We start from the raw sequence: 19,390 nt of genomic DNA, 5'->3' as shown, positions 1-19,390 counted from the left end.
TTCTCGCTACCCCCTTCTCTCTCTCTCTCTACCCCTCTTTCTCGCTACCCCCTTCTCTCTCTCTCTACCCTCTTTCTCTACCTCTCTCTCTCTCTCTACCCCCTCTTTCTCGCTACCCCTCTCTCTCTCGCTACCCCCTTCTCTCTCGCTCTCTCTCTCTCTCTCTCTCTCTCTCTCTCTCTCTCTCTCTCTCTCTCTCTCTCTCTCTCTCTCTCTCTCTCTCCCCTCCCCCAAGACTGTTCATTTTATTTGTTTGCTGATTGCACTCGTGTGTTACTTCAGAGCAATGCAATTGTTTTTAACGACACCAAACAATGGATTGTGAATCAAATAATCATAGTGCAGGAAGTTACTTTGTAAAAAAATATATTTTATTTTCCTATCTGTTTTCAGAATGGGTCAACAGCTGTGCATGGTGCGGAGGGTTGTAGAGCAGGAAATTGTTGCTTTGGTGTCCAAACGAGAAATGGCAAGCACACACTTTGTATATCAAGAATCCAAGCCAGTTATCACACCTGCCCTTGCATCCTCAAGTAAGTGTCATCATCCCAGATGCCCTTGTTTTTTCAGATTCAGCACCATGTTCCCACCCCATCTTTTTTTCACAATTATCAATTAAAATATGTTTGATTTTTTTATTTTACACTCCTATCTTGCCATTGTCCATACATACTGTATTATTTGTTTGAAGCAGCCATTACATTATGATTTTATTTTGTTCACAGAGGAGTTTGGATATGTATCACATTCAGGAAAAGGACTTAAAGAGACTTTGGTGTACTTTTTGATGAATTACATTGCATTAAACGAGGACAAATAAACAAAATATATGATTTTCACCATGATACCCACATGACAACCAATGTTCCTTTATGGAGCTCTTAAACAGGCACACTCTCACTCCTATTTCCTCACATTTTGAATCCTTCATAGCTTGATGACCCAGATGCATTATATACAGTCGTGCAGTCAATGGAGGAAGGGACGCAACGAGCAGGTGAATATTAAACAAAGGGGACATTTATTTGTGCACGTATGCAATGAAGGAGGGTAGGGGGACAAGACACGAGCAAAAAGACCTACAGACGATATCTATTTTACCATGCATATGCACTTAGTCAGTTCACTACTTAGTAGTCAAGGCGCCACAGACTTCCATGCAAAAACCCCCGAAAAGAAAGAAGAGAAACACCGGGCTCGTAAGCCTTTATGATTGCTCGGAGCCGGGATGACCGCATGGGCTCCGAGAGACCGAGCAGGCTACCTGCCACCATCTTGGTAACTCGCTGGGCGACCCTTGATGTCTCTGCACTCCGCTCGACTCCACCAGCTCCCCAACTCAACTCTCGACTCCAACGACGCCTCCAACAACGCCTCCAATGACCAATGAGACCAAGGAGAGAGAGAGACTAAGGAGAGAGACTCTCTCACCCACTCGCCAACCGCCAACTGCCTTCTCGGCGTTCCGACACAGCCCTTTTATCGCCCTGGGGCGTTTGCCCCTCCCTTCTCGGCGCGCAGGGGAAAAGTCCTAGAAGTGGTCCTGTTGTTTTTGTAATAACTGGCATTCTTGTTTTTACGCCGTTCTCTCGGGACCCTGCCCCAACCGTCACTTCTGTTTACCCGTTCTGAGGGATATCGGGGCGGGAGTTATTAAGATGCTGTTGTGGTCGTGGAGGTGGCGTGGTTGTAGTGTGGTTGGCGCTGTGGTGGGGATGGCGTGGTTGTTGAGATGTTCTCTTGGTGGTGGAGGTGGCGTGGTTGGCGCTGTGGTGGGGATGGCGTGGTTGTTGAGATGCTGTTTGTTTGAAAGAAAAGATAGAACAGAATAGCGGCTAACTCAAGGATACACAGCCCGGCACACAAATAATTCCCTTTATACATCGGTGGGGAATCTCACCTGGACACACACTTATCGACATAACTGATCTTCGGGGAACCTGAATGGTGTTCTTTGAATTTCCACCGCCGTAACAATATATATATATATATATATATATATATATATATATATATATATATATATATATATATATATATATATATATATATATATATATATATATATATATAACTATATATATATAATATATATATATATATATATATATATATATATCTATATATATATATATATATATATATATATATATATATATATATATATATATATATATATATATACATACATACATACATATTGTTACGGCGGTGGAAATTTGCAGAACACCATAAAGGTCCTTAGTTCAGTTATATCGCTAAGTGTGTGTTCAGATAGATTTCCCCACCGTTGTTTTATGGGAATTATTCGTGTCACCCGGGCTGTGATCTTCAGGTAGCCATTTTTCTTTACTATCGTTATTTTGGACCAACCGCTTCACACAACCACCTTAACCACAAGCGCATAACCACACCACCGCGTCTCCACCTCGGCACATGGTTGCCAGAGGCCTGGTCTTCGTCGAGGGAAAGCAGGCGGCCCCCGTTTCCCCCCCCTTCCCCGGACAAATGGCGTCTCCACGGATAATTCCACCCTGCTGTGGAAGAAGACAAGTACAGCGGCAAGGGAGCGTCCCCAATTTGGTGGGAAAACGCCTCCTCCGATAAGGTTCCTGCAGGTTCTGGAAGGAGGGCGGGGCGAGAACGGAGGGGCGGGGCGTGAGTAATAAAAAGGACGCACGGAGCATTCGTTCTCTCTCGGTGGTTGCTGGCTCTCTCTCTCTCTCTCTCTCTCTCTCTCTCTCTCTCTCTCTCTCTCTCTCTCTCTCTCTCTCTCTCTCTCTCTCTCTCTCTCTCTCTCTCTCTCTCTCTCTCTCTCTCTCTCTCTCTCTCTCTCTCTCTCTCTCTCTCTCTCTCTCTCTCTCTCTCTCTCTCTCTCTCTCTCTCTCTCTCTCTCTCTCTCTCTCTCTCTCTCTCTCTCTCTCTCTCTCTCTCTCTCTCTCTCTCTCTCTCTCTCTCTCTCTCTCTCTCTCTCTCTCTCTCTCTCTCTCTCTCTCTCTCTCTCTCTCTCTCTCTCTCTCTCTCTCTCTCTCTCGTCGCTGGAGTTGTCGCGGCCACTGGACGCCGCGAAAGGACCTGGACTGCTTCTGCCGGAGCTGCGTGAAGATCGGGGCTCGTGTCCGAGTGAGGAGCTGGGAGCAGCCTGTCGGCGGAGGTCCGGGCGTCACAAAAGAGATGCGGGCGGGAAGCGCAGCCCTGCTGTGTCGCGCGAACCTGCCCGTTCGTGTGGGGAGAGCCGGCGAGAGCTCGCCTGCCTCGCGGAAGCCCCGAGCCCAACCGTGGCTACGCTAGCTGCCGTGGGGACGGAACGTTGTGACTCGCCCCGTCAAGGCACCGCGAAGGTGCAGGTAACCTGCAACGGTCTCGTGGGGCCCTTTCGGTCACAAGGCCCCACATTATAAAGGCCCACGGGCCCAGTCTGACTCCCTTGTTTATGTGGGTGGTCTTTTCCCTGGGGTTTTTCTTTGGAATGCATGTTGTGACGCCGTGTCTTTCAAGTAGAACCGTATCAGTGACTGTACATAATTGCTTTTAGACGGTCGTAGCACCTTTTGCTTTTGATTTTATTGAATGCATACGTGCATGACTGGCAGTACCCAGTACCTGTGTAAAATAAATGTGCTTGTGTGAATGTTAACCCGTTCGTCGTGTCCTCTTTCCCCTATTGAAGTGCCATCTTGTATTGCGGAATATTAGTTGGTTTTTAAAAACCGATAAATAGGATCGGGTCTGGCGAGGTCTGGCAATAATACCCCCTCGGTTATCCCAGAAAGGAACGGACCGCTAAAGCGGTTCGTGTCCAAGCAGGTCTTCGCCGAGGTACGGTCCCTCGGTAGGTTACCCACGCGAGTACTTACGTATATCAATATTCGGCGATTGACCCTATTTCACGTGGGTAGAATACGGACTGGACCGTGGTGGGATTAAAAACCCACCCGTGACTGGTTTCTGGCGTTGTTCCAGAAAGTCACGACTGAATTGTCCGTTCAGTGGGCGAGCGGCTGCTATTAGTGAAAAGCGATCGTTCGCACGCTGGGGGGGCGCAGATTCGTAACTATATATATATATATATATATATATATATATATATATATATATATATATATATATATATATATATATATATATAAATATATGTATATATATATATATATATATATATATATATCCACACGTATGTATGGATGTGTTTTTATATGTGTATATATGTACAGTATATATATATATATATATATATATATATATATATATATATATATATATATATATATATATATATATATATATATATATATATATATACATACATACACACACACACACACACACACACACACACACACACACACACACACACACACACACACACACACACACACACACACACACACACACACACACACACACACACACACACACACGTCTTGGTAAGACATCATCCCAGGTCAAAAATTTCAACGGATTCGTGATCAGCGTGAAAAATGGTCATAAAAAACATTCCTTTCAACGGGACAACAGAGAAAAAGTCGATGTGTGCCCAACCCTAATATTACATGCCCTAGTAAGCCATAATTATCAAATTTTACCTGAAAAGTGGGTAAATTTGGCGGCCATTTTGAATTTTTGCATTTTACCAACCTTAGACATCATCCTATGTCAAAAAGTTCAACGGATTCGTGATCAGCATGAAATTTGGCCATAAAAACACTCCTTTCATAAAAAGTATGGTTGTATGCCCAACCCTACTCTTATCCAGGACTTGCACAACTCTGTTAAACCATGCATTGAAACTGTTTACAGATACGTTAAACTTGGTGCACATTTTGTTTACAAAATTGGAGACAGAATCCACAATTGAAGATGCAGCTTCAAGGTTGAGTTACTGGTTACTTATATTCAGCTCCCATTTTCAGCAGATCCCAAATTTCACTCTTGCTAATTACATTCAAATCCCCAGAAACGACGTGTCCAAAAGGACCGGATAAAAAAGGGGAAGACGAACATGCACAGTCAGTTTCCAAAATGTCCTTTACTGTATCTATCCTCAGAGTTTTAAGAAATTTACCATAATTGAATAAGGATTGTCCATTGGTCTTCGTGAAAGTGAAATAAACCTTCAATGGGGTTCGCTCCCTAACTTTTTCTGGTAATGAACTCTCGAGCCTGATGTTGGCTCAGTGGTTCGGGTGATGGCTTGGGATACTCAGGTCCTGAGTTCAAGCCCCGTTGGCCGCAGAATTAATACACCAGGGGGTTGACTCAGCCTGTCATCCTTCCGAGGTTGGCGAAATGAGTACCAGTGTGTACTGGTCGCGACATGGGGCACTGCATCAGTGACACGGTTGCACTTCCAAGAAATGATAGCTACCCCAGCAGCTAAGCTGCCATATGCAAAAATAATAATGAACTCTCTGCATTGGTATCACTAAAAATAGAATGAAGCTGAAGCCTATCGACCTACTTGCTGGAAAATCACAAACTAAGAACTCGTGGATCCTATCAACTTTGAGAGTAGTCTTCTTTATCAAAACCCTGCTACAAAATGCTTCAATCAAAAACGAGCACATGTCAGATGAACCTGCTAAACTCCGGAGAATACTAGCTCAGACTTGTTCGGAACATGACCTCAGAAGAACAGTAAAATCATGAAAACTTGTTCCTTCATAATAATCTTTAAGTTTATCAATTATCTCTGAAATTTCCATTTTTGGAGCCGTACGACACCGACTCCGACACCCATGACCTCTGGGTCTCCTGATTGGATGAGCAAAATACTCGTTAGCGAAAACATTACCTTGAGAAACTGACCCAGTACCGTGTACCCTTTCATTAAGGCCCAAAGGATAGATCGCACATCATGTCCTTATCCAAAAATCCTCTCTGCACCCTTGCTCAACATTACACTCCTCTCTATTATCAAAATCATTAACATTAACTGAGTCTATAATTTGAATGGAACTACTACTAAAAGCATGTCCAACTTCATTGAAATGATTATATAAATATATTTTAATACCAGACGATACACCAGACCTTTGTCCATTCAAACGTTGATGTAAACATTGAGAAGTTTTACCAACATATTGCAATCCACAATCTCCACAAGTGAGAAGATAAATAATGTAGTTCGATTTACATCCCAACAAACATTCACAATCAACAACAAAAGTCTTACCTGTCACATGACAAACAAAAGTTTCACAAGGTCTAAAAACTTTACGACAAACATCTCGAGGAATTACACTTTTAAAAAACAGCTTTACAAGTACTTGATAAAACATCCCAACAAACATTTTGAAAACACGATATATTGAACAAATACCGTATCGCCATTTTTATAACGGTAGAGATTGAACAAATACCTTATCACCATTTTCATCACATTGATTGAACAAATACCGTATCACCATTTTTATAACATGATTAGATTGAACAAGTACCGTATCACCGTTTTTATAACATTATAGTATAGATAAAACAAATACCGTATCATCATTTTTTATTATGTTATGGGTTGAACAAATACCGTATCCCCATTTTTGTAACATTGTAGATTCAACAAATACTGTATCGCCATTTTTATAATGTTATAGATAAAACAAATACCGTATCACCATTTTTATAACATGATTAGATTGAACAAGTACCGTATCACCGTTTTTATAACATTATAGATAAAACAAATACCGTATCATCATTTTTTATTATGTTATGGGTTGAACAAATACCGTATCCCCATTTTTGTAACATTGTAGATTCAACAAATACTGTATCGCCATTTTTATAATGTTATAGATAAAACAAATACCGTATCACCATTTTTATAACATTATGGATTGAACAAATACCGTATCGCCATTTTTATAATGTAATAGATAAAACAAATACCGTGTCACCATTTTTATAACAATAGAGATTGAACAAATACCATATCACCATTTCTTTCATTTTATAGATTGAACAAATACCGTATCGCCATCTTATATATTATTTCCGAGTTTGTGGTTTTGTGTCGCGCTATCTTCGACTTTGTTCTGCGCTCGAGTAACGTCATATTCGGCTTACATTATCTCAAAGACCATATGAGGTGCATGGTACGAAAAAAAAGTAAATATAATGGTTCTGAAACAGTGAAATCGTATTCCACTTACTGCATTGAAGTAAAATTACTACTGATACTCTGCATCAGTTCATATATATATATATATATATATATATATATATATATATATATATATATATATGTATATATATATGGATATATGGATATATGGATATATATATATATATATATATATATATATATATATATATATATATATATATATATATATATATATATATATATATATATATATATATATATATCGGGGTGTATTATGTGATACCGGTCGTCTGTCCGTCTGTCCGTCCGTCCGTCCATCCGTTCCTGTCCGCACTCTAACTCCCAAAGTTTTCAACTTTCACGTTTCATATTTGGTACAAAGGTACAGACTGTGGAGACAGTGTGTCGTGACATCCGTTCGTCATCTGAAGTGGTTGCCATGGCAACGAGGATGCTGTTTTCCATGCCGTAGCACAATTCTGTATATACCTTCTTGTTCGAGCGTATATTGTGCTCAGTTGCACTCTTGTTTATAATGTTATAGGTTGAACAAATACCGTATCACCATTTTTATAACATTGGAGATTGAACAAATACCTTATTGCCATTTTTATAATGTTATAGATAAAACAAATACCGTATCACCGTTTTTGTAACATTAGAGATTGAACAAATACTGTATCGCCATTTTTATAATGTTATAGATAAAACAAATGCGGTATCACTATTTTTATAACATTATCGATTTAACAAATACCGTATCACCATTTTTAAAACATTATAGATTGAACAAATACTGCATCACTGCTTTTCTTACATTATAGATTGAAAAAATACTGTATCACCATTTTTATAAAAATATAGATTGAACAAATACCTTAATCGCTATTTTTGTGCATCGATCTACCACATTTGAGTTGTGTTTGAGAATATAGTAAAAAGAGTGGTCACAAAACGGTTGGTCTTCACAAGGTTGACATCCAGTGTTTGTGACTTTCCTTTGTGCACATCATCAATTTCATCTAAATGATGCAACTCTACCGTTTTGCTACACTTGTAAGCAATTGCAGTAATTTTACGTGACGGCCTTTCTTGCTATTCTCAAATGAGCACATAACTGATGATGATTCCGTATCCAATGAACAAATCCCATAAAATATGTTGCTTATTTCATTGTCCCCCAATATGTCAGCAATGCATTTAAAAGTACACTGATGTTAACTCATCTCATCCTACATCTGATTTATGTGCAAGTGCCTCCATAAGTGTTACACACTGGAGATGAATTATATCAGTAAAAATATGTGGTTAGTATTATTTGTTAAATTGATCCTCTCTATGCCTCCGCTGCTGCAGGTTTTTCTATTGTCATTCCTTATGTCCGTCCGTGCGTGCTGATTTTATTTTTTTATTTTTTTTTACGACGTGAACTTGTGAACTTCTGAATTTTTACCAAACTTGGTACAAAGGTGGATTCTGACACAAATATGAACTGCTCAGGTTTTGGGGTGAAAGGTCGTATGACCTTAAGGTGAAAGTGGCAGATTTTCGTTACCGTGATAACTTGTGAACTGCTGAAGGGACTTTGACCAAACATAGCAGATCTATTGACTGTAATACGAAGATGAACTGATTACAGTTTAGGTTAAAAAGGTCAAAGGCCTGAGGTTAAGTGCCCTTTAATTGAAAATCTGTGTTCCTGCAATAACTTATGAGCCACTCAAGAGATTTTAACCATACTTGACAAATGCATGAACTGTAATGCAAAGATGAACTGATTAAATTTTATATGGAGCAGGTCAAAGGTCTTGTGCCCTTTGAAAACCATTTTGCAGACCATAACTTGAGATATAAGATTCTGATGTTGTCTCTCTTATACTTGGCTGTCGTTTTTCTCTCATACACTCTCTCAAGGGACATTTGATTTTTCATGTGACCTTTAATTGAGATCAAACATAACAGTGGGTTGACATCTAATATAGGTGGAGGAATAGCCATCGACGCATTCACATCAAATTCTAATTTCTAGTTTTAAAAAGATTTTCTTTCATTCTGTTTTTTTTTTTTTCAATGAGAGGTTACCAAGTCTTAATCAACACTTGAGGCCTTATTCAGTCAGTTAGGTTAATTTTATGTTCTCTATTGAACCAGTTTTTCACACCTGTCCTTTTATCGTCTCGGTTCAAATGTGACTTTGATCTGTGAGCAGGTGATTTGCATTTTCTCAACTACAAAATGAACTCGCCATTCGAAGAGGGTCAGAAGGCCTTCTTCCCATTATAATTTAAAATGTACAATGTATTTGTCACTGAGTCAAAAAAATTTTCCCCTCTTTTCACCACCTGTTGTCACCAACTATCAGTTTGGCCTTTGTTTCTGTCGGTCACTAAATGGACATGTCGCTTTTCTTGAGCGGATGGATCGATTGAAGCCTTGAACCCCAAACAAGTTTCTCATGACATACCCGTTCATTTTGTGTGGGCTCCTATCCAACAGTGCTTGCTGGACTTTGCCAATGGCAGCCCGTGGTCTGCTTTATACATGACCGGCTGCTTTCCTCAGCACATAACAGCAGCTCGTGGTTATCGATGATATGTAATCTCCCGTTTTATCCCCGGAAACTGACGTTAATCGAGATTGTGTTTTGCTGCTATTTTAGCATCAATGTTCTTGGTCTCCTTTTTCAACTTTGTTCGCTGTGAAATTTTTTTTTTTTTGAAATACAAAGTTGAGGAGCAGCAAAGATGGTTATGGGAGGGAAGGTGGGTGTTGAGCAAGACAGAAGAGACCAAGCAGACAGATGAGGGACATGCAAACACAATCAGTAAGAGAAAGGCGGATTGTGGCAGAAGGTTAACTGTACTAAAAATAGATTATCAATATAAATGTGAAATTGTGTTGAGCTGCAACATTGAAACTGTGAATGAAGGAACATGATTGGACAAACACAGGAAAGAAACACTTTCACGTTCCGATAGATAACTGTCGTCTCGATGATATGGAGTTGATGAAAAATTGATCTTCAATGCAGGTTGATTTGTACATCATTGTGATTGTAAAGATCACTTGGGAAACCCTCTTGTATTTTTCTTAGATTTTTTTTTCAACACACAGTCTTGGGTAATGTGTTGTGAGGTTACAGAGAGCAAAATGACAATGTACTGATAGTGGGGCAACACGCTGATGTAACAAGCAAGGGAAACAAAGGATTAGGACAAGCAAAGTGTTGTGGGGGAGGTAGGCAGACGTTAATTTATCTGCAAGTAAGATGTTTGGCTTTTGTCAGATTAATGGGTGTAGAAAAAAATCATGTGTAGGAGTGGAGATGGCATGCGATGGTGGTGAACTGCTAACTTCAATCTCTGGAAGGGAAAGTGGGATTGGACAGCCTCAATAGGCAGTTTGACTCTCAAACCAGAGAACAGAGGAACAAAAGAGTGGAGGTGGGCAATCAGCTTGGATTTTGTGAGAATTTCACCAAGAGGGGATGTCACATGCAACAGAGCTGGGCATGGTCAGAAGGCTGAAGAGAACAAATGAAGTATGATGAGTAAGGTGGTTTAAAATAATAACAAAACAAAATGAAAAATAATACACCCGAGCGGGTTTGACGGTCAGCTCGGATGCAAAACTTGATGTAACCGAGTGTTAATCAACCGTCGCGACTCCGGAAAGTGAAAACAGAATTCAAATCTAATTTAAAATAACCGCGTGAGGCCGCTCAAAGCAAAAATCTCCATATTCTAGGAATCATTCCCAACATCATAATACAATTTTCAAACCTGCGTCTATGGCCGTGAAATAAATACTCTAAGTGTGTGCATTTAATGGCTGTATCCAAGACAGAGCTGGACCCCAACTAAAAAGGACCCTCGGACCACCGAGAAGCTCAATCACTCGCGACCTGCACGTCTGTGCGGCGTCAGGTGACCAGCCAGCTCGCCGCCGGATGAAATGCCCTAACAAAATCTTAAAACATCCGTTTTTCACCGGAATTCTTTCAGATTCTTGTAGAACACATCCCCAAACCATCTAAAATATAAACATTAATCTCACAGACGCTACGAATAAGCAGTCCCTCAGGAGGACAGGTGACGAGGTGAAGCAGTGAACGGAAAGCATGTGGTGTCCCTTCCAGAGTGTCACGGTTATTTGAATTGAATATATTTTCCTCATGAAAAGTACTTTTCTGAGCGGATTTGCACGAAAATTATCTTCATTAAACGTGTAGCTGCACCAGAAGGATCTCCACCAGAAGGTCCCAAAAGTGAAAACAGAAATAATCTAGAACTTAAGACAGACTCGTTATATGGTATGGAAACGGATGGAAGGTTATTGAAGCTACCCCGCGCTGCAATGCATTTCACACAGACCGAGGATATAGACATTCAATTTTCACAAAACTTGATGTAACCGAGTGTTCATCAACCTTAGCGACTCTGGAAGTGAAAACAGAATTTAAATTGAACTTAAAATAACCACGCGAAGCCCTGTTGAAGTCGGCGGACCTCGTGTTGCCCAATAAACGGGGCAGACAGAGGTAACGAGAAACTAGTTGGTCAAATTAAATCTTCTTAATAATCCCTATGGAACCCATTCTGCATTATAGCCGTCCGATGCTTCCTTATAGGCCATTCGACCAATCGGTCATTTTGCACTTGATGACCCTGTAACCTTGACCCCGAGGCGAAAATGTGAAAAAGAGCTCAGACGATCTATTGAGAGCAACTAGTATTATCATCTTGTCAAGTTAGAACTCAATCGGCCGAGACGTCTAGGAGATAGAAAAATAAAAATTGTTGACAGACGGACGGATCTGAGGTCATCATTAACCATCCTGTTTGTGATCTGAGGGTAACAAGCCTTGTGCTTTTGGCATAGAAATTGCCAATGATGTTGAGAGCTTTCGATACCACAGAATCCACGAGAGACAGATGTGATGCTGGGGTGCCAGCAGTACTCGGAGCAGTACTTCATTGAGCTACAGACAAAGGTCTTATAGGCTTTGAGCAATTATAATTTTTTTCAGGAAAGACTGGATCGATTGAGCATGCCCAGTCTGTGGCTTGCTCTGGAGGTTAGCTTTTCTTTGTGGTTGGCCCAGGAGAGGTCATGACTGATGGTGAGTTTCTAGATGCTCAAAAGACTGAACCTCTTTCAGTGGTTGACCATGGAAATAGATTGTTGGGTTAGTTTGATGATCCTTCCAGAGCAGAGAGTGAGACTGAGATTTCCCCGGTTTGAAAGACATGTCCCATTTGTCAGACCAGCATCGAACCCAATTTGAAATCACCAGAGATGCAGTTTTTGTCTGTCTGATGATGGGTAGGGATACTGTCTGGCATAAAGTGTAATCATCTGCAAAAAGGAAGACATAATCAGACAGGTATTTTATGTATATGAGGAATATGACTGGTCCCAAGGTGCTTCATTGGGGCAATCCAGCCTCAACTGGAAGGGGAGAGGAAAAATGATTTTGAGAGCTGTGCATTGACTGCAACAGTTGAGCAAGTTAGAAAGCCAGGCTTGAAGGTGGCCCTATTTGCTGCAGGTAGTGAACACAGCAAAAGGGAAGGAAGTCGTACTGTGTCGAATGCGTGAGATACATATATAGAGCGAGATGATCCTGACCTCTTGTTTGAGATTTCAGGCCAACGAACATTAGTGAGGGAGTTGCAGCAGCATAGACAGAGTTGAGTAATCGGGACGGAATCCAAATCAAAATGAAGACCAATTACTGCACCGTAGTCCCAAGAAGAAAGTCAGACGGAGCAAGTCACACGCACACACACACACACACACACACACACACACACACACACACACACACATACACACACATACACACACATACACACACACACACACACACACACACACACACACACACACACACACACACACACACACACACCCCTATACACACCCTGATGCACTTTAAATATTTATTACTAATCTTTTAATGTGTATTTTTTTTTCTCTTTCCAGGTTAGATTAGTTAGCTTAGCAAGACCGTAGCCAGTCAAGATCAAGATCACAAGTCAAGATGTCAGACAAGAAAGAAATAGTTTAATGTAATTGTCAAAAGAAAGTTGTTGAAATTGAAAGAAAACGCAAACGGGAACATTGTGTCATTCATATGTCTGGAATAAAGCATGGATCGTTCACATATTCTTCAGACTTGATGAATCCAAATGATAGATTGGCACTTCTCAAAAATATACGGGATCGTCGCTTAGCTAAACCACCAGGTTCTTCATATCGAATGACAGACATCTGTCAGGGCATTCCTGATGAGATCCAGGAGAACGAGGACTATCACCGGGGGTGTTACCAAAGATTTACCCTGAACCTACATAGGTTAACAGCGAGTAAACCATCTAATGATCCTGAAGCTCCTGGACCATCTACCAGCCAATAAGGAAGGGGAAAGCACAAGAAAGCTTCAGAAAAGATCATTTTTGAACCTGATTATATTTTCTGCAATACTGAAGGCCGAATCCATGTGAAAAAGGCGGGCATCGACACAAAGGAAGGCACCTCTTCATTTGAACGTGATGGATGGCAGAAAGTGCTGCAAATAGCAGAAGAGAACAATCATGAGTGGCTCTTAGGGCAAATCCGAGGATTTGATTTGTTTGCAGCAGAGGACCAATACCACCCAAAATGCAGAAAGCAGTACACAGCCAATCCTGCACATTGGAGGAGCCGCAAACCAGAGGCTGTAGCTCAACAAGCAGCATTGGAAGCTGCACATGAAGCATGCTTCAATCATGTGGCAAGGTACGTAGACGAGACAATAATCTTTGGACGTAAAGTAGTACAGCTATCTTCGTTGCGTCTCCTCTACATTGCAAAGCTGGATGAGATGCAATTCCCCAATCCAAACTATCGTGCTGATAGACTTAAACGCAAACTAGAGACTCATCCTGTTCTGGGCCCTAAGCAAGCCTTCACCAAAGTAGAACCAGATGACAACACCTGGCCATTTTACCTGGTCTACAGCACCGACATCACACTTTGTGAAGCATATCAGTTGGCATCCAAGGATTCCATAAAAGATGTGGCTTTACTGCTTCGTGGTCTCATACTCCGTACTTTCAATGAGACAAAAGAACTGCCATGGCCTCCTCCACCTCGCGCTCTTGAAGTGAAGGACGACATAATGCCACCAAACTTGAAATGATTCCTCAATCTAGTCATATCAGGTAAACCTACAAGCTTTAATCCCCTCTTCCTGTCCAGGCTGGAGTTCCTCAAGGTGGCGTTCTGGGCCCTGTTCTTTTTCTGGTTTTCATCAATGATCTCTCGGACTCTCTGGAAAATCCTCTATTTCTCTTTGCCGACGACTCCACCCTCTGCCGTACCATCTGTCATCCCTCAGACCGGCAAGCAGCAGCTTCTTCGCTCACTGCAGATCTGGATAAAATCACAAACTGGTCCAACACGTGGAACATGTCTTTCAATCCAGACAAATCTCACACTCTCACTATGTCTCTTCGAAAGGACCGTTTACAAAACCCCCCCATCCACTTTCTCAACAATCCTCTGGAAGAAGTCTTTTTTTTCAAGCTTTTGGGTCTCACTATCTGCCATGACCTTTCCTGGGAAAGTCACATTTCCAACCTCGCCTTCAAAGCCAGTCGCCGACTGGGAATCCTCCGTCGTGCAAAGTCCTTCCTCGGCCCTCTTGAGCTCCTGACCACTTACAAAGCTTTTGTCCATAGCCTGATGGAGTACTGCTCTCCCCTCTGGGCTGGTGCTCCTGCCTCCCACCTTTCTCGGCTTCACGCTGTCGAAACCAGGGCATTTAAGATCATCGGCATCTCCCGCAATGAAGCTGAGTCTTTGGGCCTCTCACTCAATCACCGCAGGTTGGTCGGTGGTCTTTCTGTCTTCTACCGACTCCTCTCCAGCCATGCCCCCCTGCTCTCTCTGCGATTTGTCCCCACCACATTTCCACAGGGCGCTCAAGGTCCGCCAACAACCCCCTTCTGGTAAAACTACCAAAATCACGAATCGCTGCTCATCTTCACTCTTTCATTCCTCTTTTTTCCCGCCTTTGGAATAAACTTCCTCACTCTATTCTTTCCCATTCTTCCCTCCAGGCTTTCAAAACCACCTCTTCACCACCACCTCTTATCTTCACCCATCCAAATCCTCGATCTTTTCTACCCCCGATAATCCACCCAAGCCCACTTCCTTCAATTCCCCTGCTTTCCTTCCTGAAAGTCCCTGTAATGTCCATCTTCTCTTCGCCATGTTCCCCGTCCCATCCCCATCCCTCTCCCTTCCACAGTTCACCTAATGTGTCTGTTCCCCACTGTTTTGTCCCTTCCACTCTCGCCCCTCTTGTCTCATGCCTCCTTGCTGTGAGTTGTGTGTTAGCTCTCATACGAGCCTCGACCAAGGTATACAAAAAAAAATAAAAATAAAAAACCTCTTCAGATCGGGCTGAATGGCTCGTGTTCTCCATTGGACAAGACCTTTGTAGGGCTGTATCCAATGGAGAATGGAAGTTACCGAAGCACATTTTGCTCTGTATGACATTACGTCATCTCTACCGTAGTAGGCAGTTGAGCACCATCCTCAATAGATTAGGCCACTGTTAGAGTTACCTTTTTCTCTGGAGTTGGAGACTGCAGTTGTTGTAGCCCTTGAAGAGACTTCATCGATACTGACACCACAAATTGTGAAGGCACCAGATAACGATGTCTTCCATTCTCAATGGGATAACTTCAACCAGCTACTTACTGGTTTACACAGCAGGCCTGCTTTCAATACGGCAGCTGGTATCATGCTCCAAGAATCCAAGTCGTCTGTCGAGTCACAAGGACACGCTGATCTCCCAACAATTTCAAGAAGTAAAGAGCGCACTCTTAAGTTGGATACACCTGCTCCATTGCCGCTTCTTCATATGTCAAAGAGAAAAGGTCCCAATATGGAGATGCAGAATGCCCAGCAACCAGAAGGAAATAATGCTGCATTTCAGAGAAGTTTGAAAGTGTACTTCATCTGGGTTTTGTGTCGTAAGGCCAGCAATACTGGCAAGCAGCATTGCCTTCTTTATGTGGATTTATCTCTGCCACTGGATACCCTCCAAGTCAACTTACTACCATTGACTTTTACCCCTCTATTACTGAGCCAATCACACAGTACAATGTTGCGAAAGAGCTATTGCGTCAATGTGAGAAGGCAACCCAGGAGGTTCGACAGCGCTATACCATTACCACCTTTGACCCTGGAGTAATTATGAAAGCCATGCCTATCATATGGGGATTCCCTGCAGATTACAAGCATCACATTGTCCTCATTGGAACCTTCCATACCATCATGAACTACTTTAATATGATTGGACATAATATGGCTGGTTCGGGCTACTCTGAAGTAATCATTGAAGCAAACCTGACAATCGCTGGATGCCTGAAAGAAGTACTTCATGGAAAAGCCAACAGCAAGTCCTTGTGGTGCCTCAAAGTAGTTGGTGAAGCTGAAGAACGACTTATTCTGTCTGCCTACATTGCTCAGAGGGATGAATCTGCTCATCATCCAACAAATGCAGATGCTTTGGATGCCTTGCTGAAACTTTGTAATGCAGAGAGCCTTGAGGCTGCACTTCAGGATCTCTCACTTCATCAGTATCTTGCCGACTACATGGAGTTCCAGGAACGGGTCCGAAATGGCGAAATGGGAAAGACCGCTACCTTCTGGATATCCTTTCTTGATCATGCCCTCCGTGTCTTCATGCTTCTCTATGCAGTGAAGATAAATGATCTCGAGCTGTATCACAAGTGTATGACGGATATGGCAGATCTGTTTTTCAGCTTTGAGGGCATCAACAATGCCAGATACCTCACCTGGTTCAATGTATTTCTTACCAATATTGATGACACTCACCCAGGGGCCAGGCAACGACTAGAGAAAGGAGCCATATCTGTTGCAAGGTCTAAAAGATCTGTTGCAAGACAAGACCATGGAGGAAACCTTCATGAAGTTTGCAAAGTCCCGTGCTGGTGCTGGTGGAGCTGGTCTTACTGGTATCTTTGAGAAGTATGGAGCCTATCAGCGATGAATTTGAATTACATCAGAACGGAGTAAGCACTACCAGGCCACAATGGATATGTGTCATATGTCTCTTGGAAGTGACAACTCCAAGCATGGCAAGCACCGTGAACAACACGCAGCTGAGATCAAGAGAGGTGAAACAGCCATTCAGCGCACAATGGATGCTATTGAAGGGTTTCTGAACCCATTTGATGTGTGAGACAAAGAGCGCTTGTATGTGATTGCATTTGGCAATCCAGTCTCTGCAGAGATAGAGCATGATGTTTTAACTGCTGAGGAAGCTGGCAGATTGGAGAAGGAAAAGATTGTGAAAGAGAGCCTCACAAATGATGGTGGTGAAGGTCAGAAGGATTTCTTTGATCCGTTGAAGAAGTTAAGGCTGAAGACCATGGAGAACGTGAACAAGAAAGTGAAACTCACATTTGCGCAAGGCAACGCCATAAAGTACCATGAGCAAGGTGATTTGGCATTTCAGATTCTCGTTAAGTCACAACCGCTGTCCCAGCCTGTGAGCATTGAGGAGCTGATGAAATATTGTATCACTTCAGTACCACATGCACTAGGTACCCCAGATGGCTTCATGGCCAAGACAAACAAGGCGGCAGCCGTCCACTTTGTCACCAGTGATGTGTCTCACACTTCCTTACCATCCACAGATGGCAAACACTCTTCATTTAAGACGGGAATGCCCATTTCCATACATTGAAGGATGTACCACCAACATTCAAGCATATTTGTTTCAAATTGCTTGACCAGCTAAAGCACAAGCCAGATGTAGTCTTCTCTACTGACACATATGTCGAGGACTCCATCAAAAGCCAGGAACGGCTTCGGCGTGGATGCAGTGAGAAAATAATTCTTGAGGGAATCAACACCAGAAAACCAGCACATTTCAAGGTCTTCCTACAGAATGATGAAAACAAGAAGCTGCTCTGTAAGCTGATGCTTCACGTCTGGAGTCGTCCAGAGGCAGCACAGCGCCGAGTTGAAAGGAAAGTCATACTGGTTGTTGAAGGCGTTCCCATGCCATTGACATCTGCAGATGGTGAATCTGTTCAACATGATGAAATTCCAGGAATGAGCTCAAACCAAGAAGAAACAGACAGCCATGTATTATTGTACCTGTTCTCTGCTAAGGATCAAGGGTACAAACATGCAGTAGTGCACAGTCCAGACAGTGATATCATCTTTATATTGCTGTACTATGCAGATAAATTGAGTCCACTGAATATCCTGTTCGACACAGGCAGTGGAGTTAACCGGATGCTCCTCAACATCAGTGAAACAGCCAGAGACTTAGGCCCTAAAATGTGTGAGGCACTTCTAGGAATATACTGCTTTACTGGTGAGGATTGCAACTGTGCCTTTAAGGGAAAGGGAAAGAAAACCCCCCTGAAGAAGCTTGAAAAGAAGCCTCGATACCAAGACCGTTTCGCTAAGTTGGGGGATACCTGGGAAGTTGAGCATAGTCTGTTTGAAGACCTCAAGGAGTCTGTGTGCTTCTTGTATGGGTTCCCTAGGCAGAGAGATGTCGATAAAGTTTGTGCTGTCATGTTGAAGAAAATGGTTGGAGAGGGGGAAGTGATTAAGTCATCGAGTAAAGTGGACTTATCTAAGCAACCACCCTGCAAGCAAATGGGTACGTACGGATGGGTACGTTCCGATGTATACATTGAACCAGTATGGTCTGAGCGACCTATCTTACCATCCTGCCTTCAAGATATATTGTTACAAATCTGGAAGCTTACTGCACTCAACATTCAGAGTCCCCATAGAACAGTTATATCGGTAAGTATGTGTTTGTAGTTAGGGCCCCCTACCTGTGTCTAATGGGTAATTAAATGTTCATGCACTGCAGAGTTATTTTGATAGTCAGGGTTTTCTTTTATTTTTACACCACCAACAGCAACTACAACACCAGCATCACCCTCACCTTCACCTCGCTCTCACCGACATCATTGCCTACGTGCGTGTTAGCACGTATGTGGGCAGAGCCCACGCAGAATAATGTTCCTCTGCCTGTTAGGTGGGCGGAGCCCATGCCGGATAATGTCCTTTGCCTGTTTGGAGGGCGGTCCGCAGCGACGGCCGTTAACCCCCTCCCCCGCCCCCCCCCCCCGGTCCAATCAACGACCCTGGTGCCCATTTTGGCCAATGACGGGGCGACGAGCGCACTTTGCGCACCAAAACCGTTCAGTGAGGGAAAGCGGGGAGGGAGGA

At 42.5% G+C, this 19,390-nt stretch overlaps 1 protein-coding gene and 1 pseudogene across 5 annotated transcripts in view; both read left to right on the top strand.

Moving 5' to 3' along the window:
- Positions 1 to 19,390, top strand: part of HTT (huntingtin) — a 637,913-nt gene that overhangs the window by 522,777 nt on the left and 95,746 nt on the right. For all 5 annotated transcript variants that reach the window (XM_085849284.1, XM_085849282.1, XM_085849286.1 and 2 more), the window contains one exon: positions 394 to 533. In XM_085849284.1, coding sequence (XP_085705410.1) covers positions 394 to 533 — 140 coding nt within the window. The remainder of the gene's footprint in view (positions 1 to 393; positions 534 to 19,390) is intronic.
- Positions 15,544 to 19,270, top strand: LOC147015007 (uncharacterized; annotated as a pseudogene).

Source organism: Eptatretus burgeri, chromosome 12 (assembly GCF_056783735.1).
Source record: "Eptatretus burgeri isolate ZD-2024b chromosome 12, Ebu_testis_v1, whole genome shotgun sequence".
NCBI lineage: Eukaryota > Metazoa > Chordata > Myxini > Myxiniformes > Myxinidae > Eptatretus > Eptatretus burgeri.
Note: the sequence above shows the minus strand (reverse complement) of the source record. Positions and strands in the feature narration are given on the sequence as shown.